At 42.1% G+C, this 20,874-nt stretch overlaps 1 protein-coding gene across 3 annotated transcripts in view; it reads right to left on the bottom strand.

Annotated features, from left to right (window-relative positions):
• Positions 1-14,309, bottom strand: part of CXADR (CXADR Ig-like cell adhesion molecule) — a 36,578-nt gene extending 22,269 nt beyond the window's left edge. The window contains exon 1 of one of the 3 annotated variants that reach the window (XM_039556371.1): positions 14,188-14,309. In XM_039556371.1, the coding sequence (XP_039412305.1) occupies positions 14,188-14,251 (64 nt within the window). In that variant the 5' untranslated portion in view covers positions 14,252-14,309. The remainder of the gene's footprint in view (positions 1-14,187) is intronic. The other 2 variants (XM_039556393.1, XM_039556382.1) reach the window with 2 other exon arrangements.
• Between the last annotated feature and the right edge of the window lie 6,565 nt (positions 14,310-20,874).

Genomic DNA, 20,874 nt, shown 5'->3' with positions numbered 1-20,874 from the left:
CTTTTCCCCACGGCCTCATTAGGGAACTGTAATACAATATTCTCGAGTTCATCTCCAAATTGCATTTCTGCATCTGCAATGTTACTATATTAAAGAAAAGGGATGTGAACTCAAGTAGAGTTTAAGTGACTGATAATCAAATACATTATTATGTTACTTACTTCCTTAAAAGCCTCAAATCTGTAACCTGGGAAATTAAAAGCTTTCATTCGGAAGTAAATCACTGGAGCAGAGCTGCTGCTCTGTGGCAGCATCTCCAGTCACGCTCACACTGCCATCTGAAGTTCCACCACAAAGGACCACAGCACACACATTTGCTTCCCCCTCCCCACAAGAGGACCTGCTGAGAATTTCACAAACTGGACAATAATTCATATAAGAGCAACACTCTGCCTTTTCACAGCAGATAGTGGATAATAGAATTCATACTCTGGGGATGCTATGACACGTCCCTACTACTAAAAAGCATAAACTCCTCTGATTTTCAGTTGATACCTGCTGAAACACAACATGGCCAAACCAAACTGGACAGATGAGTATCCACATGTTGATTTTTTTGACTACTTTTCTAAACAAATGGGACTTGTAGGATCAATGTTTTATATCTCTCCCTCTTCAGCTGTTGCTTGTTCATCTCTTTGACAATTTCAAACAAATATAAAAGCAGAAATAACAGGCCAGTACAACCAGAAGTCCCCCAAGTACTCATATGTACTGACAGAGCTAAGAAGCATTAGATTCTTCAACTATCTCTTGCCTCTTCATTGCCAGACAACTCATGTGAGTATAATTTCAAAGTGGACATTACACAGTTTCATGGCAGAACACTGAGAAAAAGACACTGGCAACTGGGAAGAAAAATTATGTTAAAAGCTGGAAGTACTACATTTCAGAGACACACTCCTAGGAAGCCAGACTCCGGTAGTCCTGCCTATCACTGCCTGTCAGTTTAGTCCAAGTGCTTCAAAAGCCAGAAATAGTTTCTACTACAGCACTCATTTCTCTGATCCAAACATACAAATTGACATAGTAACCATGTGCCAAATAAAAGCAGAATCCAAAAGCCTGAAGAGCCTTGCTCAAAATAGAAGATTGTCACAAAAATATTTTTCAAGTTTCAATTTTTGATACTTTTGAAGTCCAAGTAGTACTTTCATGAACATTGACTGCATGCAAACATGTCAATGAAAGCTAAAGCACGCAATCCTCAGAATAACACTCAACAATCATTCCTGCACATGAAGCTTCCAGCACACACTAGCTGCTAAGAGAGGTACTCAAACATTAGTCTGAACCTTCTAATTATCAGAGCTTTTGCATAAATCTCAATTCCTTTCTTACTGCACATCTCCCAACACCTCTCTTTCATTATACCAGTGTGCCACAGTCTTTCTTAGACTAAGGCTGCAAACACAAAGCTCTTTTCCACTTTCTCTTTCTTTTGGGTCAACATCAGCATGCAGAAGCAGCAAGCACCTCAATTAAGATACATGTCAGAGCTAGCTGGGCTTGGACTGAGCATTAGCAACACAAGGGAGGGGTAGGTAATTGGAGATTCCCTTCTGCAGAGAAGACACATCTGCTGCCAGATATGCTGCAGAAGGAGGCTTGGCCAGATTCGACACGTCAGAGATTGTCAAGGGTCCTCTGACCCTTATTATCATCACCGCGATTGCCTTTTTCTTCTTTGTTCTATTCCCACTTAATTATTACCTGATGTTAGCAAAGGAGACCTGGAGCAAATCAAATGTGACTAGAAAACTCCAGGGGCAAAGAAGGACACAGAATCCCAGGTGACATTTACTCTCCTTGCTCTTTTCACGTAAGCGGGAAAAGGCTTGTAGAGACATGTCCTTCAAGTTAAGAACTCACTACAGGATTGGCACTGCAAGGAGCACTTTAATTTTTATGACCACGAGTACCCCTGAGAAACAAGGGCTGCCAAGTTAGAGATGGGATCCACTCGAGGAAGCGGGTTATGAACAACCTCATCAGAGCTGGTGACGAGCGCTGTAAATGAGAGATCTACCAGGAAATCGTATCTGAACTTTGCAGTCAGGGGAGGGAATAGAGACTGAGCCATTGGAAGTACCTGGTCTAGGTTCTTGTGAGGAAGAGAGATCCTGGTGAGGATAAAGCATGTTAAAAGGGAAACCACCTATAGCACCCGAACACAGAACTGACACCAGAGCGAGAGGTGTGCAATAGCTCACGTGACTGGCACTTTGTCATGGATGGACACAAGAAAGCCAGGAAGGGAAGAACAGCAGGTGACCTGACCTCTACCTGAAGGAGCAGCTGCAACACAAAAAGCTGTTCTACAGGACAGACAACAGGCTTGCTAAGAGCTTGTGGGTCAGGATTAAAGGAAAGGACGTTATGGACAACATCACAGTCAAAGTTTGTTACAAATCACCTGATTGGGGTAAGAAAGCCGATGAAGACTATTTCAGCAGTTCCAGAAAGTTTCTAAAAATGACAGAGACTAGTTATTGTGGGACATTTTCACCTCTGTGACATCTACTAGAAGGGCAACACAGCATGACACAAAATCTAAGAGGTTTCTGAAAGATTTCAGGGAAAAACAGCACTAAATGAATAAATCCCCATTTGATACTTTCTTGCAATGGCTTTCAAGGAAAAAAGAACCCTAAGAACCTGCTGGGGATGGAATCAACAACAGCCCTGACTGCAGTGACCATCATACAGTGAAGTATAAAATCCTGCGAGGAGGAAGACAAATCCAGCACAGACCCTGCACTTCATATGGGCAGACTGACTTACCCAGTAGCTGGAATTCTGTGGGATCCAGTCCTAAAAAGCAAAAGAGCTCAAGAAAACTGGGGGGTATTTAAGGGCAATTGCTAACCACACAAGGAGTGCATCCCAACATCCAGCAAAATAAACACATCAATCAGCAGCTTGGCCGAAGGAGGAAGAAGCAAGAACAGCCTACCAAGGGAAGAGCACACAAATATTGCCCAGGCATGCAGCACCCCTGCCAGGGAAGTCAAAACACAACCAAAGCTGAAAGCAGCATGGGACTTCAGTGCCACATGAAAACCTTCTACTATTACACGAGCAGTAACGAATCAAAGAAAAATAGGACAGGTGATAGCTGATACAGAGAAGAGCAAAGTACTCAGTGTTGATGCTGTTTGGAGCAGAAGGCTGGATGTGACTGAGGTCACGTTCAACACAAACAATTCTGCATTAAAGATCTAATGAAGCCAACACACACAGTGACAAGATGACATTTTCTCAATTTTTTTCCCAAGCTTTACCCCTTCAGCTTCCACACAAATCAGGGATATTCTGTTTATTTCATTCCGCTAGTATGTGCCTCAAAACATGAGTGGATCCACTGTGGTATCTAACTGCTAGTACAAGACAGGCACACATTTTACCAAGCTGAAGGAAGATTTTGTGTTTGTTTTGGTTAGCATGATTTTACGGATAAAATTTCAGACCCTTTTCAGACACCTTTTCTGGTTTAGACACAAGTGACTCAAGTCATTTATCCCACTTATTCAAATATACTTTGCATTAAAATATCTAATTTCTAATTGCAGCAAATAAATCACTGCAAAGCGTAGACTCAAAAGCACACAACAGACTCTCAAGAAAACCCCTGAAAGCCAAGTCTCAAGTGCACTTGATCCAAATGGCTGTATATTGTTTTCAAAGTATTTTGCAAGGAGAACATGCACCATATTTGGCTGTGGCAAACATAAGAATGAACATTTGTGACCGGTTGAGAAGAGACAAGCACCTTTCCCTTGATGAAGGACAATAAGCATTATTCCTTTAAAAAGTTTGTATTAGAAGAAGTAAGAGGTCAATACATAGTTTGGATTCTGAACATTCAGATTTAAGTTTCTTAATGTGGAATAAAATACTCTTTTTCTGGGAAACTGACCCTAAAGAGCATTGCACACTATATCTGTATGATTGAACAAGTTTTTCATATGATTTCTAAATGGGTGGAAACCAGTAGACGATCTTTAGAAAAACTCTTTCCTTCTCAATATCTGAACTAACCTTTAAGTGCCACTCAAGTAGAACACAGTTTAGTAAACTATGTTATTATTAAGACTAATCTAGGGAAAATGAAATATTTTATGGAATCTGATGGAAGCTGTTTTCTAGTATAAAAGAATCTTCAAAACAGAAAGCAGACAAAAAATTAAAATGGAGCAAAGCTTTCTTCATTCCAACACAGACATAAGCAGAGCTGTGATATATACTAATAAATAACAGAAAGTAATTTATTAGATTAATTAGTTATGCATTTAGTATTTTCTTATTTAATCAGGACACATTGAAATTGTGCATTACTGGCTTACACAAATGTAGGTGTGCATCTAAATTTGGCATGAATGTTTCTGGCATCAGATAGGGCTGTGCCACAGAAGGGTTATGTAACCCAGCAGACACAGTCCTTCCCTAGATGGGGACCAGGACAGTTTCTACGCAGAGTTGAGTTCAGAGATGTTGCTGTACTTAGTGTGATCCACCTGCAACTGCATTTTCAGAGTACTTTACTACCAGGCTCTCCAAAACCAGTCTTGTTTGCCAACACCTGACTGCCACCAAGGAGAGTCTCTAAATATATAAATGTTTTTTCCACAGAATGAGACCTTAAGTAGCAAGTAATGATCATGACCAAAAATGCACATTAGTTCTTTGAGAGCCACAAGCTATAAAATTCACTTAAGAGACACTTCAGCTTACACTTTTCTTTCAAATGAGATGTACCTGTGATCAAATCTTTTCACCAGGCAAATTTCAGTCTCAAAAACTGAAACCATCCCCATTTTACTTCTGAATACGCCTCTTCTCCACAGTTCATCTCCTACTTTTTTCAGCTAGCTGTAATGATTTTATAGAGCAAAGTTGCCCAACTCTCCCCCTTCCCACCTTCACTTGGACAGAAGTTCTACAACATCTTATTTCAAACCTGCACTTCTGACCTAAGGCCCTGTAGAACCGAGTGACTCAAGTTAACACCCTTAGCAAGCACGGAGTACACAGGGAGGAAGGTACACACCAAGGAGTGGCTGGCTGAGGAGACTGCCTGGTGTTCACTGGCATAATCTAACACAAACACAAGTCTCCATGGCTGAAATCCCCACAAGCAGCCAGCATCCCACAATCATCTCCTGCTTCCTTAAAATACCAAACATCAGCATCCTCAGCAGCCAAAGGGAGCATCTGCAAGACAGGGTCCTGCTGATCAAGTAACTGGATTAAAAGCTACCTTCACAAAAGAATAAAGAGAAACAAATATTTGGCATTACTTATTTTAGTGGTTTTTGCAGCACCCAGTAGCTGAGTCATATCAGCACAGCTAAGATGGTCACAAAGCTGCAGTTAAGCTGTTTTGCCACAGTTTATCACAAGCCAAAAACCAAATCACATCCTAAATTTATCAACGAGACTCCTCTCCAAAAGGTTAAAAAAAAAAAAAAAAAAAGCCTTAAAAAAAAGGGCCCAGCTTCAGATTTGGATTCTCAGTTTCTACATCTTACCTCCAAGAGCAAAAGGACCCAGTACAGTTACAGCTTTCAGAAGCTTGGGCCCAAAACACTATGAAGTTTTGCTGAATCTAACTCTTCTTATGTCAAACTCTGCAACTCAAAGAACAGTCCCTAAACAGCCTCCTTTAACTTAATAAGCATTAAAGGAACAATGTCAATAAAAAGGAAGTTTAACAGAAGGATAAAAAAAATTGTCTTCCCTTTAGAAAGCAAATTCAATAGACTTGGGGATTTTTGATGTGAGAATGAAACTCAAAAATGCTTCACAACAGATTCCAAAACACATATTAGCTCAATACACATCGTATTAATTTAGTCAGGTACCCAAGTACCAAAGAATACTCAGGCTTCACAGTAACCTCAACAGAGGTAAAACAAGCAAAAGATGAAGGACAGGAACAAGCAAGCAATTGGTAAGGAACTAACAAATGCTAGGTAACAACGGAGCAGTTAATAAAACAAAAGAAAAAGTCACACAGCATTACTGCATCTGAATCCACGTATCTACAGAGGTTTGATTTTAATACAGTCTAATTTTAGAATTCCGCAAAGAATTCAGATTTTTAGGATAATCCCATGCTGATAAAGGCAAATCACAAAGCTTTTTCTAACAAAGAAAGTACTGTCCTGCTAATATCAAGAGTTAAACAGCTACTGTTTGACGTGCTCCACAGACCACATTTTTCCCATGCTTAACGCCCTGTTATCATACAATGCAGTGATAAAAATTTCAGAGATAAGCACAGTTCACTGTAACTGGTAAAAACACCCCAACAAAACATTTTACCAAAAGCAACAAGCCTACTTAAACCTAACATTTCCAGGGCTAGTTACATTAACATACAAAGTATTCTTCTACTTAAGCCTCAAAGAGGCCCAATGCAAAAAGATTAGAGAGAAGATAAAAACTTGCCCCTCTACACTAGCCTGAGTCCACTAGGCAGAACACTAGTTAATCCTCAAAGACAGAGTAAAATTAAGACAAAAGATGTTCACATCTGCATTTCAGATCTCCCAGGTCAGTGCTCTCTAAACTGGAGTCACAGATCTTAGTGAAACTCTCCTACTGTGCAGAAAAGAGAGTTTATGGAGCCAGAGAAAGTAAAGACAACCCAGGAATAAAAGCACCCACCTAGGAGAGACCTGGCTGCACACAGTGTCTCCTCCTACCTAGTTCATTTAGTCCCAGACTAAATATAAAAACAGTTCAGGAAATTAAATCCACACAGCAGTTTTTGTAGAAAAGAGTTAGAGTTTTATACAACTTATGATAGCAGCAATAAGATTTTAAAACTCTCTCTTGCACATTTCACCTCAGCTAGCTCACCAGTAGCTCAAAGAGGCTGAGTGACTGAGCTCCCAGAACTCTGGTCTGGTTAAGTTTCCAGAACACTTTTTCCACAGACGGTGCAGATAAAAGACTTATGTGCATGAAATAAGGTTTTGCCAGAAGCTACAATGAGAAGGCTGATGAAACAGCAGGGCACTTATTAAAAAAAGACAAACAACAACAACAACCCCAACAAAAAACCAACCAACCAAAACAAAAAGAACCCAAAAATAAACACACCCCCCAAAAAAAACCCTACATATAAGAATAAGCCTGGGATATTTCGACCACCGGATAGTCAACTCTGTTCCTGGGCCTCAAAACGGTGGGCTTGTATTTCCAAACTTTACTACTTCTGAGCAGGGTGGGGGAGAAGCACCACTTTTCTGAGGCACATTTATTTGAATCCTCAAATCCTCTGTCAAACCACACGAGTTAAAAAAAAAAAAAAAACAAACTAGACAGGAAACTGAGTATGCACACTTCTTCAAAGACATTTAAAAAAAAAATCTGTTTCAGTCTGGATGTCTTCAGACAGCATTAAATTAATAAATAGCTCCAATTAATGTAGTGTTGCATACCCCTGCCCCAGTTTAAAAGGTACTGCACAATTAAGGTACAAGTTACACACCCTCCCAATCTAACAAAAAATTCTTAATTTTAAGGCTCATGTAAATAAAACTACCAATAACTCCAACTCTGCAAATACATAGCATGAGCTTGATTTCACTCCCAACCACATTTCACTGGGATCAGCTGAAATCATTATGCAACTACAAAAATCTAAAACAACATTATGCAACTACAAAAACCTAAAAATCACAGGCTAAAACTTAAATGATCTTTTATTTTTTTATTCACCCACAACTTCGTTTTTTCTTCAACACACCCTTTGCCTTCAGATTCTCTCCAACATCCCTTTCCTTCTACAACTGTCCTTGCGCTCCTTACTTGTTCAGCACATTCTTGAAGCTTTTGGGTTGCTAAACTCAAAGCCACCAGCCCGTATCCTAGCAACTGCTGGCTGATGACCTTCCTGAGAGGGACGTGCTTATCAAGGGGAGAGAGGGGGCATTCAGATCTCCTTACTGAAGGGAAGGATAAGCTTTCGAGAGGCAACTGAAAGGGGGAGGGGATAGTGCAACATAAACTGGGATTAAGATTAGTTTTAAGCAGAGGAGTAGTGTCAGAAAATCACTATGAGTTCCAAGTTTTCTGTGGTATCAGCTGGATGGACTTTGCCAACAGCTGCACAAGGCTGCTCTGACACAAGGAAGGGGAGAAGGAATCCAATGTCACCACTGGAAGGGGCAACAACCACAGCAGACAGGATGTTACACATCGGATGTAACCGCACCACATCTGTAATGGGGGCAGGTGTAATGCGAAACTGTACCTCCAGACTGCACTTCAGAGCCTTTAAGGAACCATCTAGAAACAGTACTGAGAAGTGCAAAATTAAATGAAGGTCAACCATTACAAAGACTTTTTTCAGTGAGCACAAAAAAGAAAAAGATCAGAGCTGAAATCCTGACACGACACACTCACACAAAATCCCGCCTCTCCTCTACCAAGTCTACCCCAACTGCACAGGTTGTTTTAGCTCTGCAAGTCACTTTCCCATTACGGACAGATATTGGAGGCTTACACAGTCACTAAGCAATCAAGCCACATGATTCGATCTTTTTCCTGCCAATTTGATGGCATTTAAAAGGGAGCTAAATGAAGCAGCTCACTGGCAGTGTGAATGCACTGGGCACATCTGTCAGTCAATGCATCAGGGAGTTCACTACAATCCAACACTTAACTGAGCAGCCATATTATTTTCACTTGAGTAAAGATGCTTTGGCTCTTCCAAGCTACTGAACAAGCAATGCTTTTTTCCCAGTTCATGCAAGTTTTGCATTAAGATTGACAACTATTTGATTCAGTAGCACAGAGTTGATTTTGGGCTCTTTTCTTGTTGCTGTTTTGTTGGGTTTTTTTAAATATAAAGGTGAAGCATCACAATGACAGAGAAAAATGTCTTGTCTGCCCAGTCTTGTTTCCTTCCCTGCCCCACTCCCACCACATAAAAAAAGACAGAAAGGAATAAGCTCAATGAATTAGAATATCCACCCTAATTAGCCAAGAAGTTAACTTATCATTTAAAAATTTAGGGAGACACTAGAATATATTTATATCTATACACACACGAACAGGTTATTTTTACATGCCTTAAAACAACTGAGATGAAATATTCCTTGTAGCTTATATTGTTAATACATCTAAAACAAAGAGCTGAAGATGCAGGATAAGTGAACACAGGAAATTTCAATTCCTTATGCAAACTAAATCTGCACAAGTTCAAACAGTTGAGAATGTATCAAATTCTCATCTTTCCATCCAACACACCAAATAGTTCTTGTTGATTAATCATTTTTCAGCATACTAAGCATAGAGGCTTTAGCTGTAGGGCATGAAAAACATATCTGTTTAAAAAAATGTAGCAGCAAGTGCAACTGCAAAACTTGCAACCATCAAGTACCTCAGATGCTTCTTGACAGCAGCTAAAGGACATCGGAGCACCAGTGAATGGCTCCAGTGTAAATAAAACTCCAAATCTTGCCTCTTTATCACATTTTGAACGTCATCCAGCAAGTAGGTGACATTTAAATAAATTAATAAACAATTGCAATAATATACTCCACCATGCACATTTGAGGTTCCAGCTGACACTCCCTTGTTATAATTCAGGCTTGATCTCATTGAGTTGGATCAAGAAAAGGAACAGGGAGAAAACTGACCTCACAAAAATTTACTCTTTTTATAACTTTTAAACTCCCTGAACTGGAGCTCACCATGGAGCCAGATGAATGTCAGGTACAACTTCAAAGAGGATGCAAAAATAATCTTTGCAGTAACATCTAGACATTTGACTGGTTGCCTGACCTAGCCATGCAGTCTTACTCCTCAACTAAGCTCTCTCCCGGCCAAGGTTTTACAGATATTTCCATGCTTTGGGAAAATACTGATCAAACAGAACCAGTTTTCCTCCTAATGCTCTTCTGCCATCCTTCCTGTCACTCATTCCTGCCCTGTACCAGGACAAATTGGTAGCAAAACACTTTCTTGTTTCAAATCTAGACCTGTTTACATCTGCAATAAAGGAAAGGACCAGCAAGGATGCAGGGGGCTGCTTATACCGCAGATGTTACTGAAACAGGTTTACACAGAACTATGACTTCCCTGCCACTTACTCCCATGGCAACTGGCTGAAGTGGCTTTTCTCTGAGCCATCCCTGGAAAGGTGCAAAGGAGTAAAAAGAGGAATTCCCTAAAAAAAAAAAAAAAAGGGGGAGGGGGGAAGCAAGCGTAACTAAATTGATGTAATAGAAGGGTGGTGACGCACACATTCTTCCATGCTGGTGAGCCACACAGTTGCTAAAAGTTCTCCAAATTTATAATGTTTCACACAGTATCTAAAAGTTTCATTAAGTCAACCAGAAGTCACAACAAGAGCAAAAAGAATCCCTGGCACTACAAGCTTATGAAAGCATGCAAGCAACAGCTGATTAAATGAGTGTGGAAGTATGTTGAAACAACACTAGCCCCAAAACCAAGTTTCCTAGTCTGCACAAATCTCTGTAGGAGCTCCAATATGCTCCAATACTGAGGCAGATTTAAAGATATTCAGGATTACTATCTTGAAGTGTGAATGGTATGAGTAGCAAAGCATACATGTGCTCATGTAAAAATATGGGCAGGTGTGTATGTTGTAAAGCAGCAATTGAAGCTAAACCAGACATTCAGGAGGGGGAGTTTCATCTGTCTGTTAAGTGGGCTTGGCTGTGGAAGAGGCAAGAACTGGAAGTAAAGACAGAGAGGCAGCTGAAGTTTGATGCAACACAGTGGGGCAGTCAGAGGAGACCAAAGTGACGAGCTATAATAATCTCTGCAGCAGCATTCTCAACACATAAAATACCTTCTGGGAAACATAGATTAGCCAAGGCAAAAATCACTAATTCAAATGTCATGGTCCATGTCACAGCAGCTGACTAACAGTTGATTAAGTAATCTCTGGTTAAAGATTTTCATACTTGTTAAAACTCTAAGATCCAGGAAACAAGTCCCAAACTTCAGGTAACTTTCACATCAATGGATAGTTCAGAAGAACTTGAACCCTGAATCTTGTTACAATTACTGACCAAGAGATGAAGTGTACCAGGTTTAGCAATTAAAAGACTGGGATAGGAGTTATCATTAAACTCCTGTGGTAGTCACACTTCTAATTTAAGCTTCTGCAAGATCCTATTGCATGCATAAAAACATGAACGGGCTTAAGTTCCTTATTATACTTATTTGACAAAGTGTACTAGCCACCAAATGCTGGCTTACTATGCCTGCATTAGGTTCCACTCCTGCATGCACGATACTGGAATTACTTTTGCAAGTTTAACAACAGGGAAATAACCGTAGATTTTCCTAAAGTTTACCAGAAATTTGATTTTATTTAAAAGGTTACAATTCTGTTAATAAAGCATCACACATTGCAGAATTTCAACAGAGTACAAAATTGCCTATTACCATTGCAAACAAAAAACCAAAATGCACATAAAAACCACTGCAAGAGCAGCAATAAAAGATACCACTACAGACTAAAGAAAATTCCTGCCCAGTTATTTACCTTAACACTCTCCTCAAACTCATCCTCAGTTGGGGTATTTACACACACAGCATTCCTGTTTCGTAAAACCTTCTTCCGAGGGTTAAATGGGTCACTATGCATGTAGGATCTTTTTTTAGCATCTATCTTTTTATAGGTATAATCTGGCTATGTTAACACTTCAATTATTGATGATTCAAGTTCTGATGTTACACATTTTCAGAAGTTTAAAAGATGTAAATTATTATCGTATTTGTTAAACTGGGATCACAAGTTCAGCACTTGTATTTATTCTTAGTCATCTAAAACCCTACACAAATTTGAATTTGCACCAAATGGAAGGAGATTATTTCCCCAACACTGTATACAGGGAGATGGTGCCACACCACATGATGTCATGATCACCGTACACAGCTGGGTGAAAAAGGAAGTGGGGACGTTCAGAGTGACAGCATTTGTCTTCCCAAGTGAGCCTTCCATGTGACAGAGCCCAGCTTTCCTGGGGATGGCTGAGCTTCTCCCTGCCCACGGGAAGTGGTGAATGAAGTCCTTGTTTTGCTTTGCTTGCATGCATGGATCTTGCTTTCCCCATTAAACTGTCTTCGTCTCCACCCACAAGTTTTCTCACTTTTACCCTTCCAATTCTCTCCCTCATCTAACACAAGGGGAACAAGTGACCATGTGGGTGGTCCTTAGTTTCTTGCTAGGGTTAAACCACAACCACCAAACTCAAGTAACTTCAGCACCTAGGCAATGCTTCACTGACAACAGCTTTCACTCAACTGCACAAAAAATAGCTTCCTCTAGGTTGGGTCCATATGGAGACCAGCAAGTTACCGACATCTGTTCCTTCAGTGAAGGAAGTAATGTCTATCTGCAGCACAGACCCAGAAACATTAACTCAATCTGATGGGAAAAAACACAAGCGAGCTCAGAGGACATATCAGCTCCTATGAAATACAGATTATTCAATTATTTCCTTCAGAGGAGTGTGAAATATATGTGTTTTAGGGTACTGTCGTTCAAATAACTGTACGAAAGAGTATGTGTGTTTTCATGAGGAATATTTCTTTATTTACAAAGTCATCCAATTTCACCCTGAGGTCTGAAGACACCTGTATCCTTCAGGAGAACTAAAGTGTAAAATTCTGTTCTGAGTTTGCATTTCCTCATATATTAATTGTTCCTAATTTTTTAGAATCATAGTCTTTGATGGCCTAGCAGTGATCTAGTTCAAATGCAGTACATAGAATTCTACTCACAAGTTATTTTCACAGTTTTCGTTACACAAAGTGTTTCAATATAAATCTTCATGACTAACCTTGTCAACTAAATACTAGTAACTCATCGTTCTTACACAGCATCTACCTTGTTTCCAACTCTGCTTCGGGAAACGCAGTTAATGCAGAACTACCTATTCCCTTTCATTCAGGGGATCAGAGTTCACCATTCCGTTACAGACACAGAATTTTGAACCCATGAGTAATTTCCCAAAACAGCAGTGACATCAACACAGGCATTAACATTTCAATAGGAAATAAAACCTGACCTCCTGACACCACTGATACACATTTTACTGTGAACCTGAACCTCCCTAGGTGTTTTGTCACCTTTTGTAGTTTCACATAATTTTTGGTCAACTTTAGTGAAAACTTACTTTTATATTAGAGATATGTTTAAGAAACACTGATATGGCAGCCAACTTCATTACAGGAACCTAAGAACATCTAGCATGTGAGATGAAAAACATCTGCCTACTTTTTAGTAGCCCAGGCACGTTTGATTTGTTATGTGAGGGTTTTGGGTATAGTCGATTGCTTTTTTTGTTTGAGAATATCTACTGCTTTGTTTTCTTTCATCACGAAAAACAAACGCGTTTAGGTCCATCCAGTTCAACTCCTTTCCTCCCACCCTCAAATCCTCTCACGTTTACTCCTCAGGGCTCAATCCTGGCCATCGGGTCTGGACAACCGGGTTCCGAGGGCTCTCCGGGAGCACCCGGCCCCTTCCACACCCTCAAAAGCGGAGCCAGCCTGGATGCTGGAGGTGCTACACATGCAGGGCTGGGGTTTTAATTTTTTTTTTTTTTTTTTTTTTCTTTTGCTCTTTCTAAGTCGGTTTTCCCGTGTGGCGAGGACTCCGCCGCCCGCCTGCCGCGGGAGCCGCTCCGGCCGGGAGACACCGGGCGGGCACAGCGGCCCCGCCGCACCGGGGGCTGCCCGGGAGAGCGGCGGGGAAGGGGAGGGGAGGCGACAGATAAAGCTCGGCAGCCGCGCTGAGGGCGAACAAAGCCCAGGTCGGCTCCGCGGCGCGGCCCCACCGCCAGCGCGGGCACCGCGCCCCCGGGCTGAGGCGGGCAGGGCAGAGGGGCTGCAGGGGACGGGGAAATGCGCGAGGGGCAGAGACCCGCACACGGCCGAGGCGCGCACACGCACTCTCACACACAGGGCGGAGACCACCCCCACCCCCCCACGCCCACACACACGGCGGGGACCCCCACACACGCACGGGCGGAGGCGCGGAGCCCCCCAGCCCCCGGGGCGGACACCGGGCGGGCAGCAGCCCCCCACCCCCGCCGCGCTTTCTCCCAGCCCCACAGAGGAGCCGCCACCGCCTCCCTCCCTCCTTCCCTTTCCCTCCCCGTCGGTCCCGTCCCTTCCACCTGCGCCCACCTGCGGAGTAGAGCAGGACGAGGGACACCGCGAGCAGCAGCGCGGGCGGCGGCGGCAGCTCCATGGCGCGGCGGGCACCCGGCGGCGGCGGCAGCTCCGTGCCCGGGCTGCGCCCCGCGCACCGCCCAGCAGGTGAATCAGCCCGGCCCGGCCCCGTCACTTCCGGCCGCTCCCCGCCCCGCCGCGCCCCCGGCTGAGGCTCCGCAGAGCCCGTCCCGCCCGCGGCACCTGCGGCCGCCGCTGCCGGCCCGGGGCCGCCCGCAACGCGTGCCCGCTGCGCCGCCGGGGGCCGGCCGGGCTTTCCCGCGCACCGCCCGGCGCTGCCGCCGCTCCCCCGACTGCCCGCCCGGCCGGCCGGCAGCGCGGACGGGGCGGCCCGGGAGCCGCGGTGCTCGAAACACGCCGTGCGAGCGGCTGGAGGCTGCCCGCCGTAGCCGGAGGGATGCCCGCGGTGCGGCGGGCAGCGCTCCGCTGCCGTCGGGAGCGCTTGTCCCTTGCGATTACTGCGAGCGCCGAGCAGACGTGTCTTGGTCCCCATAGCAACGCGGCTGTAGTGCCTTGTGCGCTCCTTGTGCAGCGCACACGTCTTGCCAGTGAAAGATCTGGAATTGCAGAAGACAAAAGGAAGACGAGAGCGTATGCGAAAGGGCACAAATCAGGCTTTGGTTCTGTAGCATGGTGTCCAAAATAGCAGCCCCCACCAGTTCCAGAAAAACCGGGTTCATATTCCTCTTAAAGCAAAACAATCAGTTGCGCTTATCAAAGTGCATTTGACGAGGTTCATTCTCCATAACTGAAAGCATTCCATGAATTTATTTCCATGCATTTATTACAACATACCGCAATAGCAAAGCTGTTTGATATAAATGTGCTTCTGACACTTGTAAAGGGTTAAGTAGTATTGGTACCATGTGCTTTGTTATGTCCACAGCTCTGTCTCTATTGGGAAAATGCCCCCATAACCAAATATTTACATAAAAGCTGTGCAATCCAGATTTGCATTCCAAACAAATTTTGAAAGTATTACTGTTCATTATTTTTCTGTGATGTCCATAACAAATAAAGTTCAAACACATTTCTATATTATTATGTTTTGTATGTATTAAGGGGGACTTTAAAAATCAAATTTTTCTGCCCATGTCAAAAGCACTGGAGTATCATACAGGGTTTGTTTTGGACACACTTAGCTAAAAAGGAGGTGCTACACCTTTCATTCAATAAAGGGTTCCTAGAACTGAAATCAGCAGTGTCTCCATTTCTGCTGGAATTATGAATATGTGAACATGCACTGGTGTCTTTAGAAATGGTTGGTTACTCTGAGTAAGGCAGCAGCTTTTACCTGCCAGCTCAGAATTAGTTTTTTGATAAGTAGGGCAAATGCATTGTCATTTTCTATGAAGGTTCAGATAAGTAGTGCTTACATCTTGTAAGGACATGACAACTCACAGTGTCTGTTAGATCTCCTTTTAAAAACAAATCTACCCAATAAGATGCTGGATACTATACCTAAAGCATAGAATTTCAATTTGGGAGATTTCAAGCATTTTATTTAATGACAGAAGAGAACTGTCTTTTCTGTCTGTGAGGAAAAGAAAATATTCATGTAATCTGAAGCTAAAGGAACCAGAACCTCAAAGTAGGGGTATTAAGATTTTGCTCTCTTCTGGTTTTTTATATGTGCTACAGACCTGTGCTTTAAAGGGTAATCTGAGTCAAATATCCCAGGCTGACTGGATGAGTGAGGTTTTTTACTGTACATCCACTTGTGTCAACACAGAAATTATATACCATGGGAAGTATAATGAGGCAATCACAGTCATTACATAAAGAGAAAATGGTTCGTCATTAGAATGGAGATGCTCACCCTCCTGCGAAATAAATCCTAGCTAGTAATTAAAATTAATACTGTACTGCATCCAGAAAACATGAGCTCCACATTTTGACTAGCCTAGACAGACCTATTCCTGATCTCATTTAAATCAAAAGCAACTCTGATGCAGTCGTGTTCACACTCCTGAAAATTGTTCACACTCCAGCAAATGAACAGTACAGGGTTTAATAATTATTTTTAAAAAGAAAAAAAGGAAAAAAAAATCCCTACTTCCCCACTGCAAACATTGGTCCAGCTGACAAGACATAAAACGAACAGGTTTATTAGAGGATGTGACATTCTGTAGATTTTTTGTGACCTATGCTTCCTGGAACACTGAACACAATGGGAGAAAGAGGTAACTGTGAAAATGACCATTCACATAAAGAAAGGTCAGGTTCAAAACTTTTTGAACGGATTTCTACTAGTGCCAGCACTTTGGATCAAGCCCAAAAAAGGCTTCAGGATGAAGGCAGAATCCAGTCAAAAAGGAAAATATATCCACCAGAGCAGAGGTCTGCAGTCCAGATGTACACACAATTTGCAAATGGAAAATTATTTCTCATCTCTCTTATGGAGAATGCTGTTCCGTGCTCAAGAATCTTATGTTTTATGTTAAATATAAAAAAATCCATCTCATGTGTTTAATGTTTAAAAAATACTTCAGTACTACCCCTACATCAGTCTCAGACTGAACTTACAGATAGCTTGAAATCAAATGTAAAATCAATATAATCTTCTCTAAATTTTATATGATTCCTTATCTGCCTGACCTTCCATGAAGTGAAATAACTATGGGTTTAGTTTCTTGAGGGGATGGGTGAAAGACTACCAAATTAAGTTACTGACAGGCTTGATGTACAGAAACAGTGAAATGGAAATCATCCATGCTTGTGTTACACAGGTCACACAGGACATGTCCATGCCATATAAGGAAAACAGGCTTATTTTCTGTTTCAGTTTCTGTCCTGTACAGGAGGAGCTGCTGTCATCAGCCACTACAACACCTGAGACAAAATTCCCCAAAGGACTATATAGTTCCTAACATGGATAACAACATCTCTCAAGAAGGGCAAGAGGAAAAAAAAAAATAGGGAAGGAAAATAAGGAGAAGGAGAAAACAGTACCCCTGGGATTTTGGGTCTGGATTTCGACTTCTAGGAAGGAGTCATTGCATTTATTACTGGGACACATTTTCTTCTGGAAAAGGGACGGATCAGCAAACTCCATCACTTTGCTCTGTAATCCAGGCCAGAGTCGGCATGAGGGAGTGTTTGTCCAGGACTGGGGATTGAGGTAGAAGGACAGGACCATTTCTGTTGCAGGCCGTTAGTGTTCAGTGTGAACCCACCTAGAGGTTGGTCATTTAAATTGGAGGTGCCACAGTCCTGCTCTCCCCCCTAGCCCCAAACTCCCATGTGTGTATTTGTGCTGGCGCTGGAGCTCAGGACACCAGTGGATAAGACAGCTTGGGAAGCCAGGCTGCCCAAAGATGAAGACCTTTTGTTTTCAGCCAGCTGAGCTCCCTGAAGTGTTTTCCTGCTTATTTGCTTGCGTGCCAGCTAGCATAAAATAAAGGGAGTGGCTGGGTGGCAGGCGGCGAAAGGGAAGGACTGAGAGTCAACTGGAAGCAATTTAAGCTGGCACCATATCTAGAGCTGTGTGAACGGGAAGGTCTAATTTCTGCAAATATTTTTTCCAAAATAAATTTTGTCATTGCTTATACTGGCATCCCTGCCCGATGCGAGGAACTGGCACTTGTCCTACTAAGCTTTTTGACACTAACTGTCCTTATTAGCATTAGTTAAACCAGCCCGGGGCAAGTCAGGCTGATATACTGAAAATAGCTTCCAGAATCAAGAGATAGTCTACATTAAGTTCTCATCAATTTGGGATGGTTACAGCAAAGGATTGGGGAAGGCAAAGTTACAGAGCGCTGAGTATTTAATCATAAAGCTTGGAGTGCAGCTCTTCTGTTATGTCCCAGCCGGCAGAGCCCAGAGCAGTGTCCTGAGAACAGCTTTCCAACCTTCCCACCGGGACAGGTCCAGTGAGGGATCACCACCCGCGTCCTCACCTCAGCTTCCCCAGGGAGTGCATCCCGTGGCTGGGGTTTGCCTTTTCTTTAACCACCTTGGGCTGTTTCCAGTTAAGCTTTCATGCACTTACGGCCTTTTTGTAATGATAACTAAGCACAATCCATTACTGGGGAAAATAAGGAGTAAGGAAAGGAAAGGAAAAATTATCCAACGATAGCTGAGGCTTAATTGTCTTTAATTCGAGTTAATGTTTTTGAGAGCCAGTCTCGTTTCGAGTTAAAATGACAGCTTTCCTATTTAGCACCTCAGTCAAGTGACAGTTGTACTCAGGGTAAAATTCACACCTTGCCGTGCTCCTCTTTTTGGAGAGACAATTTTTAGCAAAGACGTTTTAAGAGGGCAGTAATTTACTTTGTCTCTATGTAATATTAAAGCTTAGAAAAATAATTTTCCTCGAATAATTTTCAATCAGCGGTGAATTGGATGTTTGCATCATTTTGAAACTGAGAAAGGAGAAAGAAGGAAGAGCAGTCCCCTTCCAATGGTGGTGTGTGAAAAGGAAGCAAAATCCATGTGACATAAAATAGATTTGCTTTGTTTGAAGTCCAGGAGTCCATCATGTGATTAATCTTTATAGAAATATGAGTGCTGTCTTTTCTTAGTTATATATTGGAGATTTATTTGTATTCGAATGTTCATGGTCCATGCAGACGGCAGAAAAAGTGCAATGTCTGTTGGCTGGAACATTAATGCAATAGACAATACAGGCATGTACTCTTGCAAACTATTTTTCTGAGCTTGTATTCACCACAGTGATGACTGAAGAACACTGTGATTTGCCAAAGTGATGAGGAATTGCATCGTTAGCAGCTGAGCTGAAGATTTTCAGCTTGAACCCATTACTCTTTGTCCTATCATTATATTTCCTGAGGAAAAGTCCCTCTCCATCTTCCTTGTAGGGCCCTTCAGATACTAGAAGGAACTCTCTGGAGAGTACAATTGACTGGGAAGTTAATCACAGGTATGCCAGAGGCAATGGACTTTCCTACTTAATCCCACTCAGGTCAATTTTAATAGTGCAGAACTAGTAGCTGATGGTGGCTTGGACAGCATTATGAACTTCCAGATTATTTCATTTGTGCAAGGCATTTATAAATGGTGCTTTAGCACTTACCAGTATCTTTGGTGTCTGTATCTACCACATTTCCTGAGCTGCTACTCAGCTGCCACTGTCCTGATAGGCAGCCAAGTTTCTCCTGGTTGGCACTGCTGACACTGCCTGGTCACTAGCAAGCTGCTCAAAGCCCTATGAAATCTCAGAACCCCTGAAGCAAGATTCTCTGTAATCTGTGGAAACTACCCTTCCTTACAAACCTTGAAGCATGCATGTGAAGAGAGTTCAAGAACAGGCAGGAAGGTGCCATTTCAGGTCCATCAGCTATTCTACGGAGTCAGTTGCTGAGATGTCTTCGCTCCTTGTCTCACACTTCACCTCTCACTCTTGACCAGTGTGAGACACTCTGTGCTCAGCTGGCTGCTTTCTGACATGTTTCTTGCATAGGTGTCTGGCACTCTCCTTTCCTGGGAAAGCCTACATGGATAGCTGAGGGCTGTAAAATCTGCTTGTCACAGGAGCTTAGGTGTTTTAGGGTAACTGCAACAGTTGTTACAGCCAAGCTCCTTAAAGGTAGCTTGTGGGAAGCAGAGGAGTAAAAACTTCTGCAGTTAGTGGTGGGTTCAATTTACAACCCTGGAAGCAACTAGGTCTGGTATAACTGACAGAGATTTATAGACCTTAAGCAAGAGAATTACAAACCTATGTTTCTATAGTTATAAGTAAAAGTATGTATTGGGTATTATGGTGAAGGGTTTTAAGTATAATAATGTGATTTTATAGGTTAAGAATTTAGATGTTATAATAGAAGTATCTGTGTGTATGTGACCTGACAAGTCAAGACGCAGTTACATTGCAGTGAAAAAGTATCACAGGTGATAGGTCATAAAGTCAAAACAAAGTTTCGTTTTAAGTGCCTATTGGATGAGAAAGTTATAAATTGCTGTGTAACCCTGAGTCTTGTGACTATACCCCATTATTATGATTTATTGCAAATCTCACGCCTTGAGACTGATGTCTTATTTGTTATTTTAAGCAATAAATCCTGTGTAGTTGCATAGTCCCATCTCTCTTAATTAAATAATCCGATGGGAGAAAAGGAGTGCCAGATAAGGCATTCCCGAGAAGAAATTTACGGTGCCAATAAATGGAGCCCCAATGAGTATGAGATCCAATAGTAGCTCAGTGTTAACTAGTGTTGTTTCCAACAAAATAAATAACATGGAGGATCTGTATGTTGGAGCCCACAGTTACAGAGATTCTGGCAGTACTTCCACTAAATACCTGTTGTCAGTATACATGAGGTCATTGCAGAATGATAATTTTCTCCAATTTCATTGCAACTTTGTGCTGCTCAGTCTTCTAAAGTATCAGCTTCTACTGTTATGAAAAACAGATCTTTCATTAAAAATGAAAAAAATATCAGAACCTGTTTGCAGCTGATAGACTGGGAAGACGACCTGCAGAAATCACAAAAATGACCCAAATAAAAATACTTTTAACTTTAATTGTTTCAAGAAGATTTGGTTTTGTTTTGTTTTGTTTCATTTTGTTTCAATTCAGCCTAAGTATTTGGGGATGTGTGGAGAAGGATTTTACTCATAAGTTTTTGGTTGGCTGTACTACATAATTTTCCTAGCCCATTCTGAGGTGGATGCCACCTC

The sequence above is a fragment of the Corvus cornix genome, chromosome 1, assembly GCF_000738735.6.
Source record: "Corvus cornix cornix isolate S_Up_H32 chromosome 1, ASM73873v5, whole genome shotgun sequence".
Classification (NCBI taxonomy): Eukaryota; Metazoa; Chordata; class Aves; order Passeriformes; family Corvidae; genus Corvus; species Corvus cornix.
Note: the sequence above shows the minus strand (reverse complement) of the source record. Positions and strands in the feature narration are given on the sequence as shown.